The sequence below is a fragment of the Nelumbo nucifera genome, chromosome 1 (assembly GCF_055504915.1).
Source record: "Nelumbo nucifera cultivar China Antique chromosome 1, China Antique-T2T, whole genome shotgun sequence".
In the NCBI taxonomy this organism is placed as follows: Eukaryota; Viridiplantae; Streptophyta; class Magnoliopsida; order Proteales; family Nelumbonaceae; genus Nelumbo; species Nelumbo nucifera.
Genome location: NC_142649.1, coordinates 200,560,316 through 200,583,769, shown reverse-complemented (window position 1 = coordinate 200,583,769; position 23,454 = coordinate 200,560,316). Strand labels below are relative to the sequence as shown.

Genomic DNA, 23,454 nt, shown 5'->3' with positions numbered 1-23,454 from the left:
TTCAAACAAGGCTATCAAATACCTTTTTTATCGATTCCATTTATTTGCTGATGTGGCATGCATGACACATTAACAGAAACAGAACGCTTGTGAAATGCAGAGACTGAAGTGAATCCTCAATGAACCCTGTTTTCTATCAGTCCAGCCATAGTAACCGAAAGATGGACCACTCTATAGGCCCATGTATAGACAGGCAAATGCCCAATAAAAAGCCCATGAAAAGACCATTATAAATATTAGGAAAAAGGAAGGAAAGGCAAAAGCAAGGCCGGCGGCAGCAGCGAAAGCTGCACAGTGAGTGCAGATGTCGAGAGAGAGAGAGAATTCATTGCAGCAGATGGGAGAGAAGGGTGGCATTGGTGGTGGTAGCGATAATGGGTATTGGTGGTGGGCCGTCGCAAGTTCGGCCCAATTAACTTTGGCGATCTCCTCTTACCGGAAAGGCTACGTCGGCGATTCATGTTTCATGCCCTTCAAAGCCTTCTCCGTTGCCTCCCTCTTAGTCGGTGCCGGAGCAACCGCTGTCGCTGGGTTTCTGCACGCCTCCGGCATTCGCACGGTACTTGATTTCTTCTCTCCTCTCTTTATCTTCCCTGGGCCTTGAGTCCATTCTAGCTCGGTTTACTGGGTTCCAGGTTCCAAAATCTATGAACCCTAATCCATAATCCGACGATGTTCATTTAACAATCTGGTTTATGCATATTTAGAGATTTTCTCAACTTCGTCCAATTGGGAAGGGAGTAGGACTGTAGGAGTAATTTCCCTAACAGTTGGCGTAAAATGTTTGCAGGTAGAAGACCTGAAGGAGGTGGGGGGAAGCATAAGGAATGGATTAGGGATTCCTCCACGAGAAGCCAAATAACTAAGAGCACTCTCTTGTTTTTGTTTTTGTTTACAGTGCAAAGACTGAGACATGCTTTTGAAAAAATCAGTGACTCCCCAATTCCTCAAAATCATTAATTTTTTAGGAAATACTTTTGAGGGTTTGATTCATACAACCTAACACCCAGTCACCCACTAGGTTGTTTGAAAGGGGAATCTGAAAGAGAAAAAGATTTCCTATTGACATATATTTATTGGTTTAGAGAAAAGAACTTTTGCAATAGGATCCAGAAAAAAATTAAATTCATGCAATACATGATATGATTGTGATACAGCTATAGTGTCTTTGTTTATGGTCTTCTATGATGGAAAAAAAAAGTTTATCTGTCAGTAGGATAGTTTCCAACTTCCCATCAACCAATTAGATGGGAGAAGTGATAAAAAATGGAGATGTGAAACTCATTCAAGTAAAAATTTAATCAGAGAGAGACGGAGAGATTTTCAGTGTTTTCAAATTGTGTAAACGCATCCCTAACTACATAAGACCCCCTTTCTTGAAAAGTCAAAAAATCTAACCCAACATAAATGGATCCATTGTGAAGTTGTTAATTTGGTTAATTTATTCATTTATTTGTTTGCTGGGCCTGGGGAAAAGGAAATTCTACCTATCAATCAGAATTGAATAAATTTCTATTTTAAAGGTATTGAACTTTGAACCAGACCATTCAGCGCAAGGTTCAAAGTATTGAACTTTGAACCAGTGGCTTTTCAGTACGCCGCCCCTAGGGTGGAGGAGCCCATATCAAGCATATCGATATTTTGAACTTTGATTCAGCTTAAAAATCGTCTATCAATTTCGTTTTATCTTAAACCTGTTCTTTGGCCAAAATTCATTAAATTGATCAACAACTCACTGATTTGAGTGGTCTAACTGTGAACCTGTTCGACCCATTCAATGGTTTTTTAATCATTTTTATTTTCATTTTTCATTTTTTAAGTTGGAATGGCCATTTATTTGAACAGGACAATTAAACTGTCAGCCCAAAAACCAGTGGCAGAACAGTTCTAATTCCAGGTCAATTTTTAAAATCTTGAAATTAACCAATCATAATGGAAAATGCAATCAATCATTCAATCTGAACGACCAGTTTGGTTTGGGCCTGAAACTTGGCAGGCATTCCGGTGTCAATTTTTATCAGACACAGCTCCAGAACCATAATTCTAAAAACAGAATTTCATTTAGCTTCTACTTGGATGTATTTAGCAGCCAAGTACATTATAGACCTTTTACAGTTGAATTGTATGCCTACTCGCTCAAAATTAGGGCCAATTCACTGGGTCTTTTCATGCACAGTACGAGACTTCTTGCTAATGTCTAGAGACTACGCAATTTCATCATCATACAGAGCAGCCATGTAAACCTTATATTTACACTGTCAGCTCTGTTTGGAGGGAGTACAAAACTACAAATACAAAGATGTAGAGTGCAAAACTTTATATTTTATATAATTTTGTATGTATTTATATTATACATATTTGTATTTGTATTTATGCTCTTTCCAAGGCTCAGTTTGGAAGGAGTTCAAATATTTTATGGTTTACACTTAGTACAAATATAAGTATGTACAGTGCAAATACATACAAAATACAAGATTTGAACTCTACATATTTGTATTTGAACTCCTTTCAAACTGAGCCTTATAATGTGTTTGGTTGCAATGCAAATAAATTTGCACCGATGCAAAATTATAGCAGTGTAAATGATTTGAATGTAAATTCTGACCTATTTTTGTTTCAAATTTTGTTTGTTTGCAATACAAATAGAGTAAATTAAAACATGAAGCAAAATAAAGTAAAACGCTAAAACCCAAAACAAAACTAAACAAAATTTTGCATTTTTTCATGTACACTCCCATGCATTTGTACTAGTGCAAATAAAATTGCACTGCAATCAAACACATTAAGTACAAGAAACCAAAGATAATTTACTATCGCCTCCTTCCATAAGTTAAATCCAAAAAGAAAAGCCAAAATATCACCCCACTATTCACTTATAAACTCACTCAAGCCGTGGTTTAAAATATCAATCTATATTTTAACTTACAGGTACACCACACGAGTGAAATGGCTTAAACTCATTCTCACTTCACCCATATCCAGAGTATTGGCTGATACACAACACAATGTATCAAACCCAATCTTCTAGCTCATAGTTTTCTATAACATAAAAATTGTTGGGCCAATGAGGCAATGACCATATTGGCCTACAAATAATGAGACAACAAGCAAAGTAAGGTATGAGAGAGCGTGTAGTCAATAATAGAAATTTGAATTTCAATCTTCAAATAGAAATTATTGAGAACTTGGACATATTAATGGAATGGTAATGAGTCAAGGCCATTCCACTCATGGCCCATGCCCCATGTATAGCTGATATATACAAGGCAGAAATATCCATAACCTTAAATCTCTGATCTTTTACAGAAAGTTTGATGAAATCATTGTAAATGTGTGGGCAATGGTATCTTCAGGAAAGTTTCAAGTTCCATTTAAAGAAAAAAAAAAACACAATTTCAGGTGGTCTTAGAGAGAGAGAGAGAGAGGACCAACCAATCATTTTCATAAAAACACAACATCACCAAATTGTCTTCAATGTCCCTCAATAAACCAGCAACATCACGACACCTGTAACAAAAATACAAAATAAAGGCAAAGCAAAAAGGGGCGTTTATGGGTTAAGCGTATGTTCATTTATCCTGAACTCGACCTTATGGGCTGACTAAAGCTTATCCAAACAAGGCTAGTTAGTCACTCAACCTGATCCATCGCCATCCTCACCATCAAGCACCAAGTTGAAATCCGCTGTTGGAGTCATTTAGAGCCTGTTCGTTTCCTCTTAATTCTTATCTTTTAAGGCTACGTTTGGTTTGAAAGAAAATGTAGGGAAAGAAAGGAAAATGTAGGAAAACCTATACAAGGTTTGTAAAAGTTTCTATACTTTTCCCTTCTTTTCTTTACTTTTTCCTTCAAACCAAACATAGCTTAAGAGGAATCTTTTAACTTTAAGAGAAAAATTGTTATTTGTTTCCTCTTATCTCTTATCTCTTAAAGTGCAATCATACAACTTTTTGTTTTTCAATGATACCCCCAAAAAGACAAACAAAAACTCTCATATATGGGGTCAAAATGGATATTTAATAATTTTCAGAATTCAGAACAACATTCTCTGCATTCAGAGTTCAGAGAAAATAAAAATTCACCAATACCAATATACCTCTTAATGTAATTATTGCACTTTCAGTTGTCAGACTTCAAAACAAACGAACAGGCCCTTATTGTTCCAAAACAAAAACCACCGACTCAGAAAAAAAAAATGAAAAAATGAAAACAAACATGCACCCAAACAGGGTCAATACATGTTAAGTTACAAATTTCATCCCCAAATAAATTCCATAAAAAGAATAAGGAAATCATGTATCTAAGTTGAGGAAGTGAAGGGTAAAACCTGCAGCAGCCTTAATGAAATCATATCAACTTCTTAAGTAGAAGTAAATGCCAAAGATAAACCTTCAAAAGAGGTGAGAAATGAAAGTTAGCTGGGGCATGTGACAAATTTTGGCACCATGAAGCCCACATAATCACCAGTAAACTCCATCCATCCGCATCTCAGGCTGGGACATAAGACTCTAACATCAATTGTGCAGGTGAACGTGATTTTATCTCTACAATAAGACATGTGAACTTCCACTGCCTGTCAACCTTGTCTTTAAACATCTCACTGAAAACCTTGCCAGCTCCATGGGGCCCACGAATATAAAAGTTAACCTGTGTAGATTTGGTTCACAAATAACTATAAAAAAGTGTTGCATCCAAAGGTTCTGAAATTTCAAGTAAGCAGTTACCTCAACATGCTCTATACCATCTTCATCAGTCCATGTCCTATTAGGAATCCGTTGCCGAGCAGACCGGTTTCTGCTTTCTGAACCATAGCCTGTAACAGGGGATCCAATCCTCACTCTAACCTGATAAAATACAGATTGAGACCATGTCAACAAGAAAACTGCACATCCAAAGGTAAAATATAACATCCAATGTGTAATCGTTCATATGTGTCTTTAGGAGCTGAAGCCATGTTGTAAATTGCATAGCAATACAAGTATAGCACGCTAGGGTAGAAGGACAAAAGTTACAGCCTTGGCAATTCTGACACATCAAATTGCATAGCCAGCTAAACTAGACTTCTCTTCTCAAACCATTCACCACATCCCTTTTCTGAAGACAAAGTAGAATAATTAAAAGTAACTAAACATCCAGTTTAGATCATCCGTTTTCTGAAAATGAAGTAGAGTAATTGATTGCTACTCCTCCCAGCCACGTTTGCTACCAACCTGTGGCATTTTGAGACTCTAATTACATAAGAAAGCATTTTACATACCATAAACACAATGCACAACATGCTAAAAGTACAGAGTACACGTATAGGTGTCACATTTGATAAGATAAAATACAGTCCTTCCATAACATTATATATGTACATGCTCAAATTCTCAAATTCAACCATACATTGGTTGAGCCCTAAATGGTACTATCATTTACATTGACTTAGATTCAAAATTCAAGTTTTGTTAAAATCACTCCAGACTTATATTTTTGCAATTAAAACTAAATTAAAATCATAAGTGAAAAAAAGGACTTTAAGAAGAACTGCATGCCTTTCAACAAACCTGGCTGTCATTCTGGACCCTTTCTAAAGCCTTCCCAAAAATCTTGTATCTACAATAGATCATGGATTTTATATTTGAATCAAATCAAAACCAAATTTTTTAACAAAGAAAATATAATAGCCAAGGGATCTTTTATCTTACTCTTTGGGCTCAAAAATAAGCTCTTTAAAAACGGCATATGCTGCAAGAGCAGCAACTCCAACGCCTGCAAGTATGATAATACTGTATGAAGCACCCTCTGCAAAAGTCACCGGTTTTTCTGGGATATTGTATGTAGGGGCATCAAAGGGATCTTCAACTGTCGATATGTCTTTTCTAGTTTTCTGGAGGAAGGGCATAAAAGGAAAAGACGCTTTAATAAAGGTACAAGGCCTACAGCTGCTTGTAACATAATATAAGAGAATATGAAAATGCAACAGATTGTTAAGGTAATTCAATTGTCTTGATCCTCACATAAATCTTTTGGGTAAGGATGTTTATGTAATAGTTAAATCACAAGACAATTTTTTAAATTGTTGAGTGGAAATAACAAATGAAAAGTGAGTGAATTAATGACATGCATATGTTTTTGGTAAAGGAATTAATTACATGTATCATACTGAAATAAAATACAAAGGTCAAGATGTAGTCAATGTAGAAACTATAAAGTTATTTAGCTCCTGTTAAACTTCAAACCTCCTGTGAAGTTTGTCCTGAAGACTGTGAAGCTGTACTGGATGCAAAAGATCTGACATAGCAGCGAAGTGCGCAAGGCTGGCCATAGAATTTGGTAAGTCGATATGGGATATGTGAACTGATTATATGATCTCTGTTCAGCCACTCTCTGAATAAAACTGACAACCCTGCTAAACATTACTGTCAGTCCATAAATCCTACAGTCAATTGTCTTTCAGGAAAAATTTCTCCAATAAAAACACAAAGGCTTAGCCCAAAATATCTATCAAAGTTATCTAGACCCACAAGCTAAGATAGACAATACAGGAAAAAAAAGAACAAATTTGATTTTTCTGGTCATCAGAACAATTTAACTCGGTCTTGAGCTCCTTCACTAAAGCAGTATGCAAGCAACAAGATGAGCCACATGCATGGCATTTGGGTATTCCTGCCTCTCCAAAATGCTCCATTTCTAAGTTTGACACTACAAACCTGTGTCCACTGCCAGCTCTCAGTATTCATCAGGGAAACATAAAAGTAATTTCTTCTTGTTATTCATGGTATGCTTGCTTATTCTATCACAACAGAAGTACTAATATGGCAACAACTACCATCAACACACATAAGTCAAGTTCATTCATAAACATACCATGTCCATATCTGACCAGTGATAGGAATACATGGTTAGGTCATACAAATAAAGAAGTATATTAAAATAAAAACTAGTCATGAATGTGAAAAGAACAAAGAAAAAGAAATGGGAAAAAAAAACAAGGGGAAAAACCAATAAAAGTGTTTTAAAAGCACAAGGTGCAAAAAAAAGTGAAAGGCACAAGGCGAGGTGCACACCTTTTTTAAACAAGATGCATTTTTTAAGGGTAAATTTCTTAAACTACCCTTATGGTTTAGTTAATTGACTATGTGTACCCTTACTATTTGAAAATTGACTAACATTACCCTTATTGTTTCTGACAATTGACTAACTCTACCCTTATCATTAACATCCGTTAATATTCCGTTAAAATCCGTACGCACATGATATCACGTGACGTTTAAAATTTTTTAAAAACCAAAGCTACCCTTGTCTCCTTACTCTCGACCCGACACACCCTTCATCCTCCGACCTCTCTCTCTTCCCTCTATCTTCCTCCCACAGTCTCCGTCAACACCAGATCACTAGAGAAAACTACATCGTATCCGCACCGTATGCACTGGAGAAAGCCACAGTCTCAGACATTAAACATTGGCTTTCTCCTGTGTATTGAGATGCCGCATACTCGCAATCACTTTGAACATGGGATAAGAAAGACAAATCCCAGCAACCAAAGCCATCTCCACCACCAAAGCTTCCATCACAGAGTAGTCCATCCTCTGCACAGCCACAACCTCAGAGCAAAAACTCTCCATCTCCATTGCACCAGAAAATTATTCTTACAAGTACAAGGAAATACACAAAGAGAAGAGAAATAAGAAAGTGAAACAAAATGCTAAGAACCAAAAAGAGAAATAATTGAGAGGAGGGGTGAGAGAGAATGCTAAGAGAAGAAGGCAGAGAGAAATTGGGAGATTCCATGGGAGCAAGAGAGGAAGAGAGAGTAGGCGATATTACACGGTGCGTAAAAACAAACAGTGGGGGTGCTCTGAGAAGTAGAGAACGAGTGAGGCGGCGACGGCGGAAGTCTGATCTTTCTCTCTCTCTCTCTCTCTCTCTCTTCTTCCTCTGGGCGACAACGGCGGCGGCGGCAACCCCTCTGAAGTCCGATCTTTCTTTCTCTCTCTTCTTCCTCTGGGCGACGGCTGCGGTAACTCGAAGTCCGATCTTTCTCTCTTCTTCCTCTGGATGACGGTGATGGCAACCCCTCTGAAGACCGATCTCTCTTCTCTTCCTTCTTCCTATGGGCGACAACGACAGCATTCGCCTCTAAACTCCAATCTCTCTCTTCTTCCTCTGGGCGTAAATACTTAACCCATACATAAAATATTGGTTTTGTAATTGTAATTATAGTTTCTTATCTTTTGAAAAGTTTATTATATTAAAAGATGAATTAACCATATTAGCACTACTTAAAAAAATGCAAAAGGTGCACAATTACACTGAGGTGCACTCCTGGGATGAGGCGCAAGACGCACTAGGTGCAACAGGCATGCACCTTTTGAAAGGGGCTGTGCCTCGCCCAAGCATGCCTTTTAAATCACTGACTAGTAGTAACCAATTACATATAGTTATGATTCATAGAGCTAACAATCATTAAGAATGCCATCACTCTCATTTTTTAGTTATTACTGTCTAAAGCTTTTCCCTCACCACAAGTGCATGTTAAAACCCACTCAGAGGATCATCCAGGCAAAAAGACCCAATATCAGACCCACTTTTTACCTAGCTGCACATATACTACTTACTGAGCAATTTCAGACTAGGAAAGTTGTTGACTCAAAAATGTTACCTGATTGATAGGTCTTAAAAAAACATGATACTTTTAGACCCTTTTCAAATTTAGTAGATTGAATCTTTAGGATTGTCCAATCAATGCAACTATTAATTAAATGAACTCCTACACTATTTGCACCACAGCTACATCCAGGTGGGTCTGATCATAGTCCTATGGACATCTTTATCCATGTGTCATTTAATGGAAATGCCACATTAATAACCAACATATCTCTGTGACATTGAATGCCAAGAAAAGTAACAAGTTCCAATCCATTTTGCAACCTTCAATCTTGTAAGGAAATCAAAGTTCTGACAGTCAACAACAAAAAGGAAAAGCCATAATTAAAAAGCAGTTATTGCAACTAACCATCAGCTCCAGCCACATCCTGCAGAGAACCAAAAAGAAAGGATCGGTCTTCAGTCATTTCAGAAGAAAGGAAGTTGGGTCAATCAGTAGGTGGAGGAAGCAAATAATAACTGTTTTCTTTACCACACGTATGTTGCCCATATCCACAGTACTTTTACTCACATAACCTGACTTCAGCACTACCTGAAATTGCATTATTATCATCAATTTTTCAAGTATAAAACTATGGATGCATAAATAGGAATTAGTCCACCCATGAATGCATATAACTTAAAACCACCTTCCAGAACTACATACTAAGTAATCCTAATCTAATACATAGTTGTCCTTATAGCAGCATATTTTAGCTTAGAGATTGTTTTTCCTCCAAACCCCCCCTCCCCCCTCAAGGAGAAAAAAGGCTAACATGTAAAGGATAGGCACATTTGCCTACCAATGTAACTCATTCAATGCAAATTGCATAAAAGTCTTGAACCTTGCTTTGGCAATGGATTTTGTCTTTCCTGAAGTAAAAATGAAATCACATTGGTCCCAAAAAGAAGCCAACATGAACCATAAATCTTCAAATAAAAAAAGAATACAATAAAAAGTGTTTTTGAGATGGATGTCATGTTGTACATCTGTATTGACTTTCACTAGCCTCTTGATGGGCAAGCAGCTAATGGCATGACCTCAAAATCATCTGACCCTAGGATGAACAGTTGAATTCAACATAAAAACTTTTGAATCAGATAATAAGCACATAAATTAACACTTCTATAAATATGGACCAATAGTTCAAGGTTGAACTACTGGGACATGTTACAATAGACAGATTAACAGAGAACAAATAAAAGCAGCCTTCATCCATTTTTGGATGGTATGCATACAGAAAAACACATGAGAGAAAGAAAGAGAGATGCACACACAACATATAATCCATTTAAGTAGTATGTAAGGGGCTAAAGCTTTGATGACCTTGTCACATTCAATCTGGATAGCAGTAGAAATGGAATTGGAATAGGGAATGAAGTATTTGTCAACTAGGGCTTGCAGGGATCAGATTGTCCCTAAAATCTGATATAAGTGCCTTTGGGACTTAGAGAAGATGATGAATCCACTGATGCATGGAGAGGGCTCATCTCAGCAGTGCTTACATTGCCAAGCAATCTTGACTACTCCTGTTGGTAAATGGTATTTGAAAGGAACCCAGCTAATGGTAAGATATGGCCTTTAGCACTAAGAATTGGAAAAACTTTGGCAGCCGTGAGTATTCAGAGAAGATGGATTGCCGGAGAGCTAAACTACATAGGACAAAGTTGCCATAGTCAGGGGCAGAGATGCCTTTTCTGTACAGTCAAAACTCCACACCTGAGTAAAACTTTTTTTGCAGTGAAATGTGGTTTGTCCATTGTGTTGTGTATTTCTGTACATCCTCTCATATACATTAACCTTTTTCTTACATATGATACAATTTTGCTACCTTATCCTAGGAAAAAGAAAAGGAGAGAAACCCTCTTGTGTTATGTGATAGACAAATACCACTTACATTGAAAGGAAAATTTTATAAAACAGTTGTAAGCCTGGCTATGGTGTATGGAGCAGAATGTTGGGCAGTCAAGACACAACATGTCCCTAGAACATCTAGTATGAAACACTTCAATTCCCTGATTGAGTCCCTAGAACTAAAAGAGCCTACCTTGTTACAAGCCTCTTTCACCTTGTCAAATCTCCAAGAAAATCAAGTGTGCTTCAAAACTGGACAGATTCCTTTTCTCCATTAATTGGGAAGAGTTGTGGGGAACTTTGATACTGAAAGCCCTACCTAGAGTGACATCTAATCATTGCCATTTAAGCTTTTACCAAGAAAATCTTATTGGTGGCCCCACACCTTTTAGATTTAAAAACATGTGGCTAGAAGTTCCAAACTTTTTGCAAAAGGTAAAAGAATGGTGGTCAGAAGGTGGGATAAGGGCTAGAAATAAAGTGGTGAGGTTCTCTAAGAAACTAAAAAGATTGAAGGAAAAGGTTAAGGAGTGGAACAAAGAGGAATTTGGAAAACTTGAGGTCATAAAGGAGGAATTAGCCAGGAAAATAGAGGAAGTGGACCAAAAGGAGACTTGGAAAGAATGTAGGGTGGAGGACAGAATAGAAAGCTGGAACTTAAAAGTGCAATTGAAAGAGATTCTAAGAAAAGAAGAGATTTCTTGGAGGCAAAAATCTAGATGTAAATGGCTTCTGGAAGGGGATGGAAATGCCAATTTTTTTCCACTCCCTAGCAAACGGGAGAAGACGGAAAAACCAAATTTTCAGTGTAGAGGTGGATGAAAGAGTGATAACTGCAAAAAAGGAAATTGAAAGATGCTTTGTGGATCATTTTAAGTCAATCCTAGCATCCTCTGATGAAAACATGGCAGAATTGGGAGATTTACAGTGGGACAAAGTGCCAGAATCCGAAGTTAACCTCCTAAAAAAAGCCTCCACTATTGAGGAGATACATGAAACAATATTCTTGATGGATAGATCCAAAGCTCCGAGGCTGGATGGATTTTCAATGGCTTTCTATCAGGATGGTTGGGAAATTTTGAAAGACGAATTAATGGATGTATTTGTGGAGTTCTATCAAGAAGGAAAATTATTGCCTAGAGCAAATGCAACTTTTATTGCTTTAGTGCCAAAAAAGGAGACCAAAACCCCCAAGGATTACAGACCGATAAGTCTAGTGGGTAGCTTGTATAAAATCATTGCTAAAGTCCTGGCTGGTAGGTTGAAGACTGTACTGCCCTATGTTATCTCTCAGAACCAAGGAGCTTTTGTAGAAGGGAGACAAATTGTGGATCAAATCTTAGTGGCAAATGAGTGTGTGGCAGCTAAGAGAAAACAAGGTGGCAAAGGTTTGATTTGTAAATTGGACCCTGAAAAAGCTTATGATATGGTGGATTGGTCATTCCTGTTGAATTTAATGGAAAAGATGGAGCTAGGTGAAAGATGGAGGATGTGGATTAAAGAATGTATTAGCTCAACACATTTTTCTATTTTGATGAATGGGGTAGCAAAGGATTTCTTCCAGGCTAAAAGAGGACTAAGACAGGGTGACCCCTTATCTCCATTCTTATTCACCTTTGTGGCTGAGGTTTTGAGTAAACAAATCACCAAGGCTGATCAAGAAAACCAGTTTAAAGGTTGGAGGATGGGTATATCAGAAGTGGTGGTGTCTCATTTGCAATTTGCTAATGACACAATCGTTTTCTTTACGACTGAGGTGGATAGGATCCACCGAATGAAGTTTTAACTTATAGTGTGATTTGGTGTTGCAAAATAAGATGGGGACCCACCAACTCATGACAGTTCATAGCTGTCAATGGTGGAATCAGATTATATATTTCTTTATGACTAAGGTGGATAGGATCCACCGGTTGAGTCTTAACTAATTCAGGTGGTAGTATAATTTATCTTCTCAAAGTGGATAAGATCCACATCATATAACAATGGGTCCCTCTGTAACAGTTGGCAACAAACTAAAAAATAGTGGGTCCCAATTGTCAGTAACAAGTGGCAACATGTGCTGTTATAGGTAGCAACCCAGCACATCTATCCCCCTTCTCAGGTAGATAACAGTGTTGCAACAGGTGGCAAATGTGCTGTTACAGGTGCTAAACCAGCACACCTATCCCCCTTCTCAGGTAGATAACAGTGTTGCAACAAGTTGCAAATGTGCTGTTACAGGTGCTAAACCAGCACATCTGTCCCGTTTTTAGGTGTATTGACAATGCACTGGGTTAGCCTACTGAAAGTTCCTTGGGGTGGATAGAATCCACTGATCATATCAGAGGCTCCCCAGTATTAATTTTTTGTTATCTTTGTGGTGGATGGGATCCACCAAATATATATGTATATATATAATTTGAGATAAGATTTTGAATTCTAACAAAACTCTATAGAGAGAGAGAGAAGAGAAGAGAAGGATTGATAATAGATAAAATTTAAAGGGAAAGAAGAAAAAAGATAAGATCTATACCTGTGTACACTTATCCTTAATCACTTCAATCAACTGAACTATAAGTTCTCTCCTCTATTTCCTCTCTTCCTCTCTCTTCTCTCCTTTTTTTTCTCTTTCCCTTTTTCCTTTTCTCTATCTGCCGCCCATTTTTCCTCTCCTCTCTCCCTTATATAGAGGAGACAATTATGGGTAGGGAGATTAGAGCAGCCTCCCCACTCTTCATACGTAGGGTGGTTGCTTAACTCCCCCCATAACCAGAATAAATTAAATTTTAATTAATGTGAAGTGGGCCAGCTGTCAAATCTGGCCCCTCAAGCCTTATATTGTTTTTACATCATATATATTATATATTTTTAATCCTAAACAGAAATGAAAGTGCCTGGATAAGTGTCTCAACTCAAAGCCAACTCTAAACCATTAAAGAAATGGTCCTTTCTGTGTGGTTTAAGATAATCAAACCAGAACCACCACCAACACCATAACAAATGGAAAAAGAAAGAGGGGAGCAATAGCAGCACAAACAACTGGTCAAACTAGGCATATCTCTGGACAAAAACTCTGGTTCAATCTGGTGAAACATCCAAAATTCCAATGAATCATGAATGGTTTACCTAGAGTTCACATTGCCTCAAATGCTTCAGAAAACATAAGGTGGATTCTGAAGACACTTAAATGCAATCTATAGAACATTTCCCCTTGCAATCCAACTAAATATTCATGCTGATTTGCCTTCACAGCACATAAGACAATTACCTGCCATTACATCCAAATGAGCAATTAAAACCTAAATCCCAGACAAACTTTACCATATTTATTCCACTATTTATTGAAGATTTGGGGGAAAATAACATCATTTCAAAACAAGAATCTTGAAACAAACTAAATATTGAGATATTTAGTTCACCACTGTTTCAGAAGCCTGACTAACCAGCTAAACAAGTAAACTGGTTTGACAGGAAAGTCCATTGGAACAAGATGGATCCTTCCCAACATGCCAGTTAGCATTTACTGTACAAGCCTATTCAAATCTACCCCAAGAAAAACTACAACATTCCATCGTGTTAAAACATCTACACAACCATTATGTTTAAAAACCCTCAGATTTTCATAATGACCACTGAATCAGATTGCATCCAACACTTGAGTTCAAGACTAAAAAAGCTAGAAGCTGATAAAATCTTCTTAAAATTTTTAAGGAGAAACCACACTCCATTTTAGCATACTGTTTCTCCTTCGAATTCTACTAAAAGTTTTTTTTTTTTGAGGGAAAAGGTAAATCATTGCATTAAATCAACTTCAAAAAAGCATTACAACTCCCTACACAACAAGGCACTTTGCTAGGGTCCACATCCATTCATTTTCTATTCTGCAATCATAGACACAAAAGGAGTATTTTACACATAAAAAGAACTATAGGCCCATTCCTGTAATATTTGTGGGCTCCAACCCACAAGTGCAAACTGCCACATAAACCTTTCACTAAGGGTCCATTTAGTTTGCAGGAATAGTGGTATGGAATCGGAATCAGAATGGTCCACTCCGATTCCAACTGTTTGATTGGGTAGAATCAGAATCCCATTCTCATTCCTGGTGGAATGGCATCCCCTATTTGAGGGAATGGCCACTCCCAGATTCCCTCCCCCTCCCCTGGGAATGAGAATCCATTCCAACCAATTCTGATTCCAATTCCAGTATGAACCTGTTAGAATGCTCGAGTCATGGGAATTTTGGTCATTCTAGTGTATCTTATTGAAAGTGGAATGTCTATTGTATCTGAGTTTAAGTTATGTGTCCCATCTTCTATGAGGGACAAAATTGTCTTTCTTGTAGCTCAAGTTTTATGAATAAAAGTCAAGTGGGTCGGCTAGGAGAGTAACTTTTGAACATCCTCTCTTCTAGTCTGGCCGAAAACTCTTCTCCTCTCCTTCTTCTTTCTCTATTCTTTCTTCTTTCTTCTTCTCTACTTTGACCTAGAATCAACTAGGGTTTATTCACATGGTATCAGAGCATTAAGGTCTTCTTCCTGGGTTCGCCGCCAACTTCACAGTAGGTTTCATCATTCCATTGATTGAAGACTCGATAAAGGGCTGAAAAGGAGTTGCCGTTTTGAGGGCCTGGAGGTGAGAATGCCTCTGGCCGGTGTTGTGGTGGTCGTTGAAGTGATATACTAGACCCTCTATTCAGTGTACGAAGAGGGCTGGACGTATACAGGTATGGACACTACTGTCGTGTGTTCAGAAATGGACTGTGAATGCTGATTTTTTTTTGTGTGCTTCAAAAGTTAGTTGTTGTGGTGCTGGGTGAAACTGATACACATATCAGTCATGTTTTTTTTGTGTTTTCTTGCTCGCATGTGTGCTGAAAGAATAGTAGTAGACTGCTGATGTCCACAACAGCAGTGGTGTGGTGTTGATTGTGTTGTGGTGGCTGACATATCTATGATTCTAAATGCTTAAATGTGAACCCCTAGACCTTGTGTGTAATCAGTTTTGCAGTATGAAGAACAAGTGTTCGATGAAATGACTGAGTAATTTCAGTAGTGGTGTGTTGATGGTAAATGGTCCTGCAGTGTGCAGTCCAAGTGTTTGATGTGTTGACTGAATGATTTCAGTTTTAGAGTGTAGTGTGTAATGTGCAGTTGAAGAAAGTGGGTTGGTGGTATCATAAGTGAGATAAGTCTTGTGACGAGTGTGAGATTGTGGTGTATATTCAAAGGATAAATAATTGAGATGGCTTCAACTGTAGTTGGGAATGACAACAAAATAGGCATCATGCTTTCTTCAGATTATCTAAGTGTTCAAATGACATCCATCAAGTTGAATGGTGAGAACTATGTACCATGGGCAAAATCTGTGGAGGTGTTCTTGAAGGCCAAGAGGAAAGTAAAATATGTGAGGGAGGAGAAACCTTCATCTGTTTCTCCGGGGTTCAGTGATTGGAAACAAGATGATGCACAGATAATGGCATGGTTTTGGAACAGCATGGAACCAAAGATTAGTGTGAACTTCATGTTCCTAGATACAGCCAAAGAGATCTGGGATCATGCTAAAAAGTTGTACTCTGGACAAGACAACACAACTAGAGTATATCAGTTATACCATGAGTACTTCAATTTGAAGCAAGGAAGTCAAAGCTTAGAAGAGTATTATGCAAGTTTGAAGAACATCCGCAATGAGCTAAATGTGTATCACCCTCTAACATCAGATGTCCAGATCCAACAACAGTAACGTGAACAGCTTGATGTGACTAGGTTTCTTGTGGGCTTGAAGGCTGAGTATGAGCCTGTCAGAGCACAGATATTGGGGGGATCAGCTCTCCCCCCACTTGAAGAAGTTTTTGCCCGTCTTAAGAGGACATCCATTGAGCCGGTGGAACATTCTTCCTTCTCTGATAGATCTGGTTTGGTAGTGACTAAAGGGAGTGGTCGTGGAAGTAGAAGTGGTGGTGGCAGCAGTGGCCCTCCAAGCAACCGTGGTGGACACTTGTTTAACCAGGCTAGTGGCTGGACTGGAGGCCGAGAATCAGGGGGAGGCCGTGGAAAAGGAAGGGGTAATGCTCAGAGAAAATGTACACATTGTGGCTTAGAGGGGCACATAGTTAATTTCTGCTATGATTTGCGTGGTCCACCCAACACTTGGGCTAACCATGTTACATCTAAGAGTAGTAGCACAATTACTGAAAGCCAACAAACTGCCCCAACCCCCTCCACACCCACTTGTGCTTTCGGGCAGGAAATGGTGAGTGTACCACGGGCAATATATGAGCAGTTCCTTCAAACATCTCAACAGAACACAGCTACACTTTCCCATTCAGGTATGATTTGTTTAGCTTCCAAAGCCTCACCCTGGATCATTGATTCTAGAGCCTCGGACCATATGTCTGGGACTCTTGATGTATTTTCTTCCCTTTCTCGCACCTCCACATCTCAGACAGTTACACTTGCTAATGGTTCTACATCTCCTATTTGTGGTGTTGGTGATGTTGATCTCTCCTCACTGTCTTTAGCATATGTTTTATATGCTCCTAAGTTCCCTTTTAACCTTATGTCTGTTAGCAGATTAACCAAGTCCCTTAATTATTCTGTAACCTTCTATCCTTCTTCTTGTGTGTTTTAGGATCTCAAGACGGGGACGAAGATTGGTGGAGGGCATGAAGCCGGTAGCTTGTATTACCTTGATGGTGGTGGCCCTCCCGTGGCTTTTCAGTCGTCTCTTACTCCTCTCCAATGGCACTACAGACTTGGTCATCCCTCCCTCTCTCTCAAGGCTTTGAAACTGCTAGTTCCTTCCTTGAGTCATCTTTCATCATTAGATTGTGAGTCATGTCAGTTGGGAAAACATCATCGAGTCTCATTTAGTCCAAGAATTGATAGTCGTGTCTCAAATCCTTTTGCTTTAGTTCATTCTGATGTATAGGGTCCAGTTAAAGTGGTGTCATACAATGGGTTTAAGTATTTTGTAATCTTTGTTGATGACTTTTCAAGGATGACATGGATCTATATTATGAAAGACCGTAGTGAATTGTTCTCTATTTTTCAGAAATTTCATGCTGAAATACGCACTCAATTTGGTGTTCATATGAAAATACTTCGCTCCAATAATGCCAAAGAATACATCTCCTCACCATTTCAGCAATACCTAGAACATCATGGAATAATTCATCAAACTTCTTGTGCCTACACCCCGCAACAAAACGGTGTAGCTGAACGAAAAAATAGACATCTTCTTGAAACTGCTCGGTCCTTGATGATCAATATGCATGTCCCAAAGCATTTTTGGAGTGATGTTGTTCTTACATCCTGTTTTCTGATAAATCGGATGCCCATGCCAATCCTTGGAAGTCAATCCCCTTTCTCCGTGTTGTTCCCCACTTTGTCTCCCTTTCCTCTCACCCAAGAGTCTTTGGTTGTGTTTGTTTTGTTCAACACTTGGGGCCTGGAATAGACAAGCTAGATGCTCGAGCTGCGAAGTGTATTTTTCTTGGCTACTCAAGAACTCAGAAAGGGTACAAGTGTTATAACCCTAAGTTTCATAAATCGTTTGTGTGCCCTGATGTCACCTTCTTTGAATCAGTTCCTTTTTTCTCAAATGTCGGGGTCTCTTCTTCTCCCTCTGTGGTTTCTCTTCCTGTTCCGGTTGTGGACCCCCTTCCCGTATCTCCCATTCCTACTGTAGATGCACATCATATGTCTGTTACTACAGAGAGGCCGCCAATTACTCAAGTGTATACCCACAGAAGTGCTTCGGCTCCTCCACTTCAGCACCTGTCGACAGATCCTGCTATTGCTCCTTCTCTCTCAGATCTTCATCTCCCTATTGCTTTGCGGAAAGGTAAACGTACTTGTACTTCTCATCCCATTTCAGACTATGTTTCCACTGCTCACCTTTCTGCTTCTCATTGCAAGTTTATATCATTACTCTCATCGGTTCCCATTCCCAAGACTGTACAGGAAGCCCTTACCTCCCTAGGGTGGCGGCAAGCCATGGAAGAAGAACTCTCTACTCTACAACATAATCATACGTGGGAACTCACCACTCTACCTCCTGGTAAGCACACTGTTGGGTGTAAATGGGTCTATACAGTGAAGCATCTTCCTGATGGCAGTGTGGAACGATTGAAGGCACGGTTAGTGGCCAAGGGCTATTCTTAGTTATATGGTGTGGACTATATGGAGACATTCTCTCCAGTGGCTAAAATTGGTTCAGTTCGGGTGTTGATCTCATTGGCTACTATGTATGATTGGCCTCTCCTACAACTTGACATCAAAAATGCCTTCCTACATGGTGATCTTGTTGAGGAGGTGTATATGGAGCAACCACCAAGGTTTGTTGCTCAGAGGGAGGCTGGTAAGGTGTGTAGGATCAAAAAGGCAATCTATGGACTAAAACAATCTCCTCGTGCATGGTTCAGCAGGTTCAGTGAAGTGGTGAAGGCCTTTGGGATGAAACAGTGTCAGGTTGATCATTTTGTGTTCAGCTATAACTCAAAAGATAGAAAAATCTTGCTAGTCGTGTATGCGGATGATATTGTCATAACTGAAAGTGACAGCAATGGAATTGACAGGCTGAAAAAATTCTTACAGGACCACTTCAATACAAAAGATCTGGGGAAGCTAAAGTATTTCTTAGGAATAGAAGTTGCGAGGTCAAAACAGGGGATCAACCTATGTCAAAGGAAATATGTTCTTGATCTACTTGAAGAAACATGGTTGTTAGGTGCTAAACCAGCAGAGACTCCTATGGAACTCAATGCCAAGTTAAGTGTGGATGCAGGTGAAGAGTTTGATGATCCTGGAAGATACAGAAGGTTGGTGGGAAAGTTGAACTACCTGACCATTACCCAACCAGATATATCATTTGTTGTGAGTGTGGTGAGTCAATTTATGCAACATCCCTAGGTTCCTCACTAGGAAGCTGTTTTGAGAATTGTTAGGTACCTAAAAGGTGCTCCAGGTCGTGGTTTGTTATACCAAAAGGGAGGAACTCTTGAAATAGTAGGGTACACAGATGCTGATTGGGCTGGCTCTATATCAACAGGAGGTCAACCACAGGGTATTGTACCTTCCTGGGTGGCAATCTTGTAACTTGGAAGAGCAAGAAGCAAACAGTGGTGGCAAGAAGTAGTGCGGAAGCAGAGTACAGGGCTATGGCCCATACCACATGTGAACTAGTATGGCTAAAGAACCTACTACAGGAGATGGGTTTCTCAATTGACAAACCCATGAAACTATGCTGTGATAACCAAGCTGTTGTTCACATCTCATCCAATCCTGTCTTCCATGAAAGAACTAAACATATTGAGGTGGATTGTCACTTTGTGAGAGAGAAAGTGATAAGTGGGGTAATAACTACATCTCATGTGAGCTCAGGAAATCAGTGGGCAGATCTCTTCACAAAAGGATTGTCTCGGGGAAGAATAGATTACATTTGTAACAAGCTGGGACTATATGATATATACTCTCCAGCTTGAGGGAGAGTGTTAGAATGCTCAAGTCAGGGGTATTTTGGTCATTCTAGTGTATCTTATTGAAAGTGAAATGTCTATTGTATCTGAATTTAAGTTATGTGTCCCATCTTCTATGAGGGACAAAATTGTCTTTCTTGTAACTCAAGTTTTATGAATAAAAGTCAAGTGGGTCGGCTAGGAGAGTAACTTTTGAACATCCTCTCTTCTAGTCTGGCCAAAACCTCTTCTCCTCTCCTTCTTCTTCTTTCTCTATTCTTTCTTCTTTCTTCTTCTCTACTTTGACCTAGAATTAACTAGGATTTATTCACAAAACCAAACAGGTGAGGAGAATAGACCATTCTGATTCTGATTCCAACTATGAACCAAACGGACCCTAAATTTTCTTTTGTACTGTGTTTATTTTCAAAAAGCCTCCTATTTCTTTCCAACCATATTGTCCAAATCACTGCCACAGGCACTTCTCCGCATATGTTCCTTCCTTCTTTAGTTAAACCTTTCAGCTTCCAACACCATAATAAAGCATCCAATGATTATAGGAAACAGAACTGAATTTCAAAAGTCCCACTAGTTTTGCCCAAAGATTCCTTGCAAATCTGCAATGAATAAGAAGATGATCTAGCTCTTCAGAAGCTTCACCACACAGTACACATCTTCTGGGCTCCAGCCTCAATCCTCTTCTTTCCATTGCATCCACTGGTAAACACTTCCCAAAAGTTGCTGTCCACATCAAATGACCACTTCAAAGAGAAATACAGTGTTCCATGCTCCGGCCTCAGGAAACCTTTCCGTCTCATTGACTTTCAACATGTTATAGAAAGATTTTACTGTGACGTCGCTGATTTTTTCGACATTCAGATCCTGCTGTCTCTTCTTGATCAATTGGGTGTGATTGTGCTGCTTTTTTGCATCAATTCCAACCACTGCCCTACCTCCCAATTGTTCAGATTCCTTCTAAAGAGGTAACACCACTCACCTGAATTCCTCTCGTGAGATAATACCTCAGCTATAAAGCACTCCTTGTTGTGGGCAATCCCAAACAAAGTGGGGAAGAACTCTTTTAAGGGGACTATCTCCACACCAGATGTCATGCCATAATTTTACCCTTGTCCTGCCTCCCACGCATACTAGGTTCCCTTTCTGAACTCGGTAATTTCTGTATACCCCTCCACATTTTACAACCATAAGTCATATTGGCCTCTCCCGGTTTCCATTGCGTATTGCTAGCACCATACTTTACCAAGAATCCACCCTCCTCAAGAAAGACATTATATCCCGGCCTTGAATACCTACTCTCTAGGAGAGAAGAAATTAAATACATTTTATGAGTTCTATCTGAGATTAACTTTGGTATAATTCCAGAAGAAAAAAGAACAGATAATGATAGGATGAAAGGGGGAAAAAGAATAGGCAGTTTGCTACAGTATCAACTATATACGAATTAAGGTTTTTTCCACGTACAAATTTGGGAAACGAATAGAACACAAAAACATGCCAAACATCAACGTTGCCATGATTTCAGATTACTAAGTAATGCCAATGTCTTGGCTTTGATTCAAATGACACACAAAATAACAAGAGGAATCAAATCAATGCTAGCGCTAGTAATCAGAAAGAATCCAGACCCTTCTCGCAGTTTCAGCATTCCCCTTGTCGAATGCATTCTTTCCTGTTGTTGTGGATGAAAACCCAATTGTTTCTACAGCACAGAGTAACCTTTCCGGCAGAGACTCCACTTGGGAATATGGCCCTTTCTGGGAATTCAGGACACTTGAGCATCTATTCTTAACCAAAACCCCCGATTGAACCACTTTGTACTTAATGCGGAGCATCTTTGCTGATACAATCACACAAGTTAAACTACTAGATGTCAAGCTTCCTTATAATCTAAGCCCAAAGAAATTGGAGAAAACCCAATAAGGTGAATTGAAAACCCAAAAAGTAAAAAATCAATTATAGCATGAATTCTTTTCGCTGCAAGTATATAAATTTTATACGAAGGTTTTCAAAACCCAGAGCGGCGGAACACGATATTAGCAAAAACTGAACGGTGAGAAATGATGCGAGAGAGCAGATATTATTAAAGAAGAACAAGATTGATGAATTTAAAAGTGAAAAAGAAACACAGAATAGGTCTTTCAGTTTCGGATATAGAGATGGGCAGAGCTGCCTGCTAAATTGCTAATTGTTAAAATGGTAATGAAGCCGGGAGAGGGCTTCAATGAAACAAAACCCAAAACCCCGGTGGCCAGTGGCCTGCCACTGGCTGAGTGACTGTGGCTAGGGGACTTTTTATGAATCCCAGCGTAAAATATTAAATATTCACGTACAAAATGAAAGAAAATAAAATAAATTAAAGGAAAATTTTCATAATATTAATACCGTGTATTTTAGTTGTAAGGGTAGTTTCAGTTTAGAAACAAACTTCAAAATGTGTTAAAAAGATATTAAAAGTGTATGGAATCTGAAAAGATGTACACATATTTTTTCTACTTTTTATAGAGGATCAGAATAGATAATGTTGTTTGTATTAGATCAATTCGGCAACATTTGAAATTGCTTCGTTTTACTATTTTATCCCTAAAACAAACTATTTTGTAATTTTGCATATATTTAGCACTATTTCATATAAAATAATTTATCAAATTCAAAATAATATCGAAACCATGCAAAAGATTTAATAAAATAAACAATAAATAATAATAGTTACCAAAAACAATTAATAATTAATAAATAACATGATTAAATTAATAAAAATAATTAATCACTAATAAAAAATATTAAGATTATTAAAATTTAACAAAAAATAAAATAATGAATAAAAATTAATAAAATTAATACATAATAAATAATTAATTATTAAATTATTAATAATATTAAAATAACACAAATAAAATAAATAATAATTACTAAAAATAATTAATAATTATAAATAACATAATAAAAAAATAATAAAAATAAATAATAACTAATAAAAAATAATAAAAATATTCACTTAAAATTTAAAATAATCAATGAAAAAATAATAATTAAAATTTATAATTACTTCAAATAATCATATTTATTAAAATTAATAAAAATAAATAATTAATAATTACTTCAAATAAAATTTATAAAAAACTGGAAAATTAAAAATAAAATAACATTAAAAATTATGAATAAATTCCATGTTTAATTAATAAAAATAAGATATTTAATAATTAAAATATAAAAATTTTAAAAAATTAAAAATAAATTATTAAAATATAAAATAATACTTAATAATTAATTAAAAAATCTTCAATTATTAATACAAATAAAAAATTAAAAGTTATAGAACATTTAACACAAAACATAAGTTTACACATAATAAAGCAATGGTCATCACCTATATGGTGTACATATAATTATCCTACCACTGTCATTTGTTCATATGTCCCACAACTATCCTATGCAATTGCAACAACAATAATAAACAAAAAATAAATAAAATGACAATAATAAAAAAATAGATGACATTGCATATAAGATATGC

General features: G+C 37.7%; 2 protein-coding genes across 3 annotated transcripts; one reads left to right on the top strand and one right to left on the bottom strand.

Annotated features, from left to right (window-relative positions):
* The first annotated feature begins 239 nt into the window (after nt 1–239).
* LOC104610456 (StAR lipid transfer-like protein) lies at nt 240–1,175 on the top strand. The gene is made up of 2 exons (XM_010277073.3): nt 240–559; nt 791–1,175. The coding sequence occupies exons 1-2, from the start codon at nt 305–307 to the stop codon at nt 860–862; spliced, it is 327 nt and encodes a 108-aa protein (XP_010275375.1). The 5' UTR covers nt 240–304; the 3' UTR covers nt 863–1,175.
* Nucleotides 1,176–4,022: 2,847 nt separating this feature from the next.
* Nucleotides 4,023–22,192, bottom strand: LOC148804354 (putative mitochondrial import inner membrane translocase subunit TIM21). 2 transcript variants are annotated; one of them, XM_088895844.1, is made up of 8 exons: nt 21,566–22,192; nt 9,122–9,181; nt 8,999–9,017; nt 6,222–6,391; nt 5,688–5,869; nt 5,547–5,595; nt 4,725–4,844; nt 4,023–4,647 (listed from the first exon to the last, which is right to left on the bottom strand). In XM_088895844.1, exons 1-8 carry the CDS (start codon nt 21,770–21,772, stop codon nt 4,489–4,491), a joined length of 966 nt encoding a protein of 321 aa, XP_088751970.1. In that variant the 5' UTR covers nt 21,773–22,192; the 3' UTR covers nt 4,023–4,488. The 2 variants fall into 2 exon arrangements, with proteins under 2 accessions (XP_088751970.1, XP_088751971.1); XM_088895845.1 differs by having other exon boundaries at nt 6,222–6,388.
* Nucleotides 22,193–23,454: the final 1,262 nt, after the last annotated feature.

What these genes read in the sequence shown, in the direction of transcription:
- LOC104610456 (XM_010277073.3), top strand. Translation starts at nt 305, where the DNA reads ATGTCGAGAGAGAGAGAGAATTCATTGCAGCAGATGGGAGAGAAGGGT. An exon ending in ACGCCTCCGGCATTCGCACG is followed by an intron (nt 560 to 790) that starts GTACTTGATTTC and finishes AAATGTTTGCAG; the next exon opens with GTAGAAGACCTGAAGGAGGT.
- LOC148804354 (XM_088895844.1), bottom strand. Translation starts at nt 21,772, where the DNA reads ATGCTCCGCATTAAGTACAAAGTGGTTCAATCGGGGGTTTTGGTTAAG. An exon ending in CAGGACAAACTTCACAGGAG is followed by an intron (nt 5,870 to 6,221) that starts GTTTGAAGTTTA and finishes CCCTTCCTCCAG; the next exon opens with AAAACTAGAAAAGACATATC. An exon ending in GGGTCCAGAATGACAGCCAG is followed by an intron (nt 4,845 to 5,546) that starts GTTTGTTGAAAG and finishes GTATTTTATCAG; the next exon opens with GTTAGAGTGAGGATTGGATC.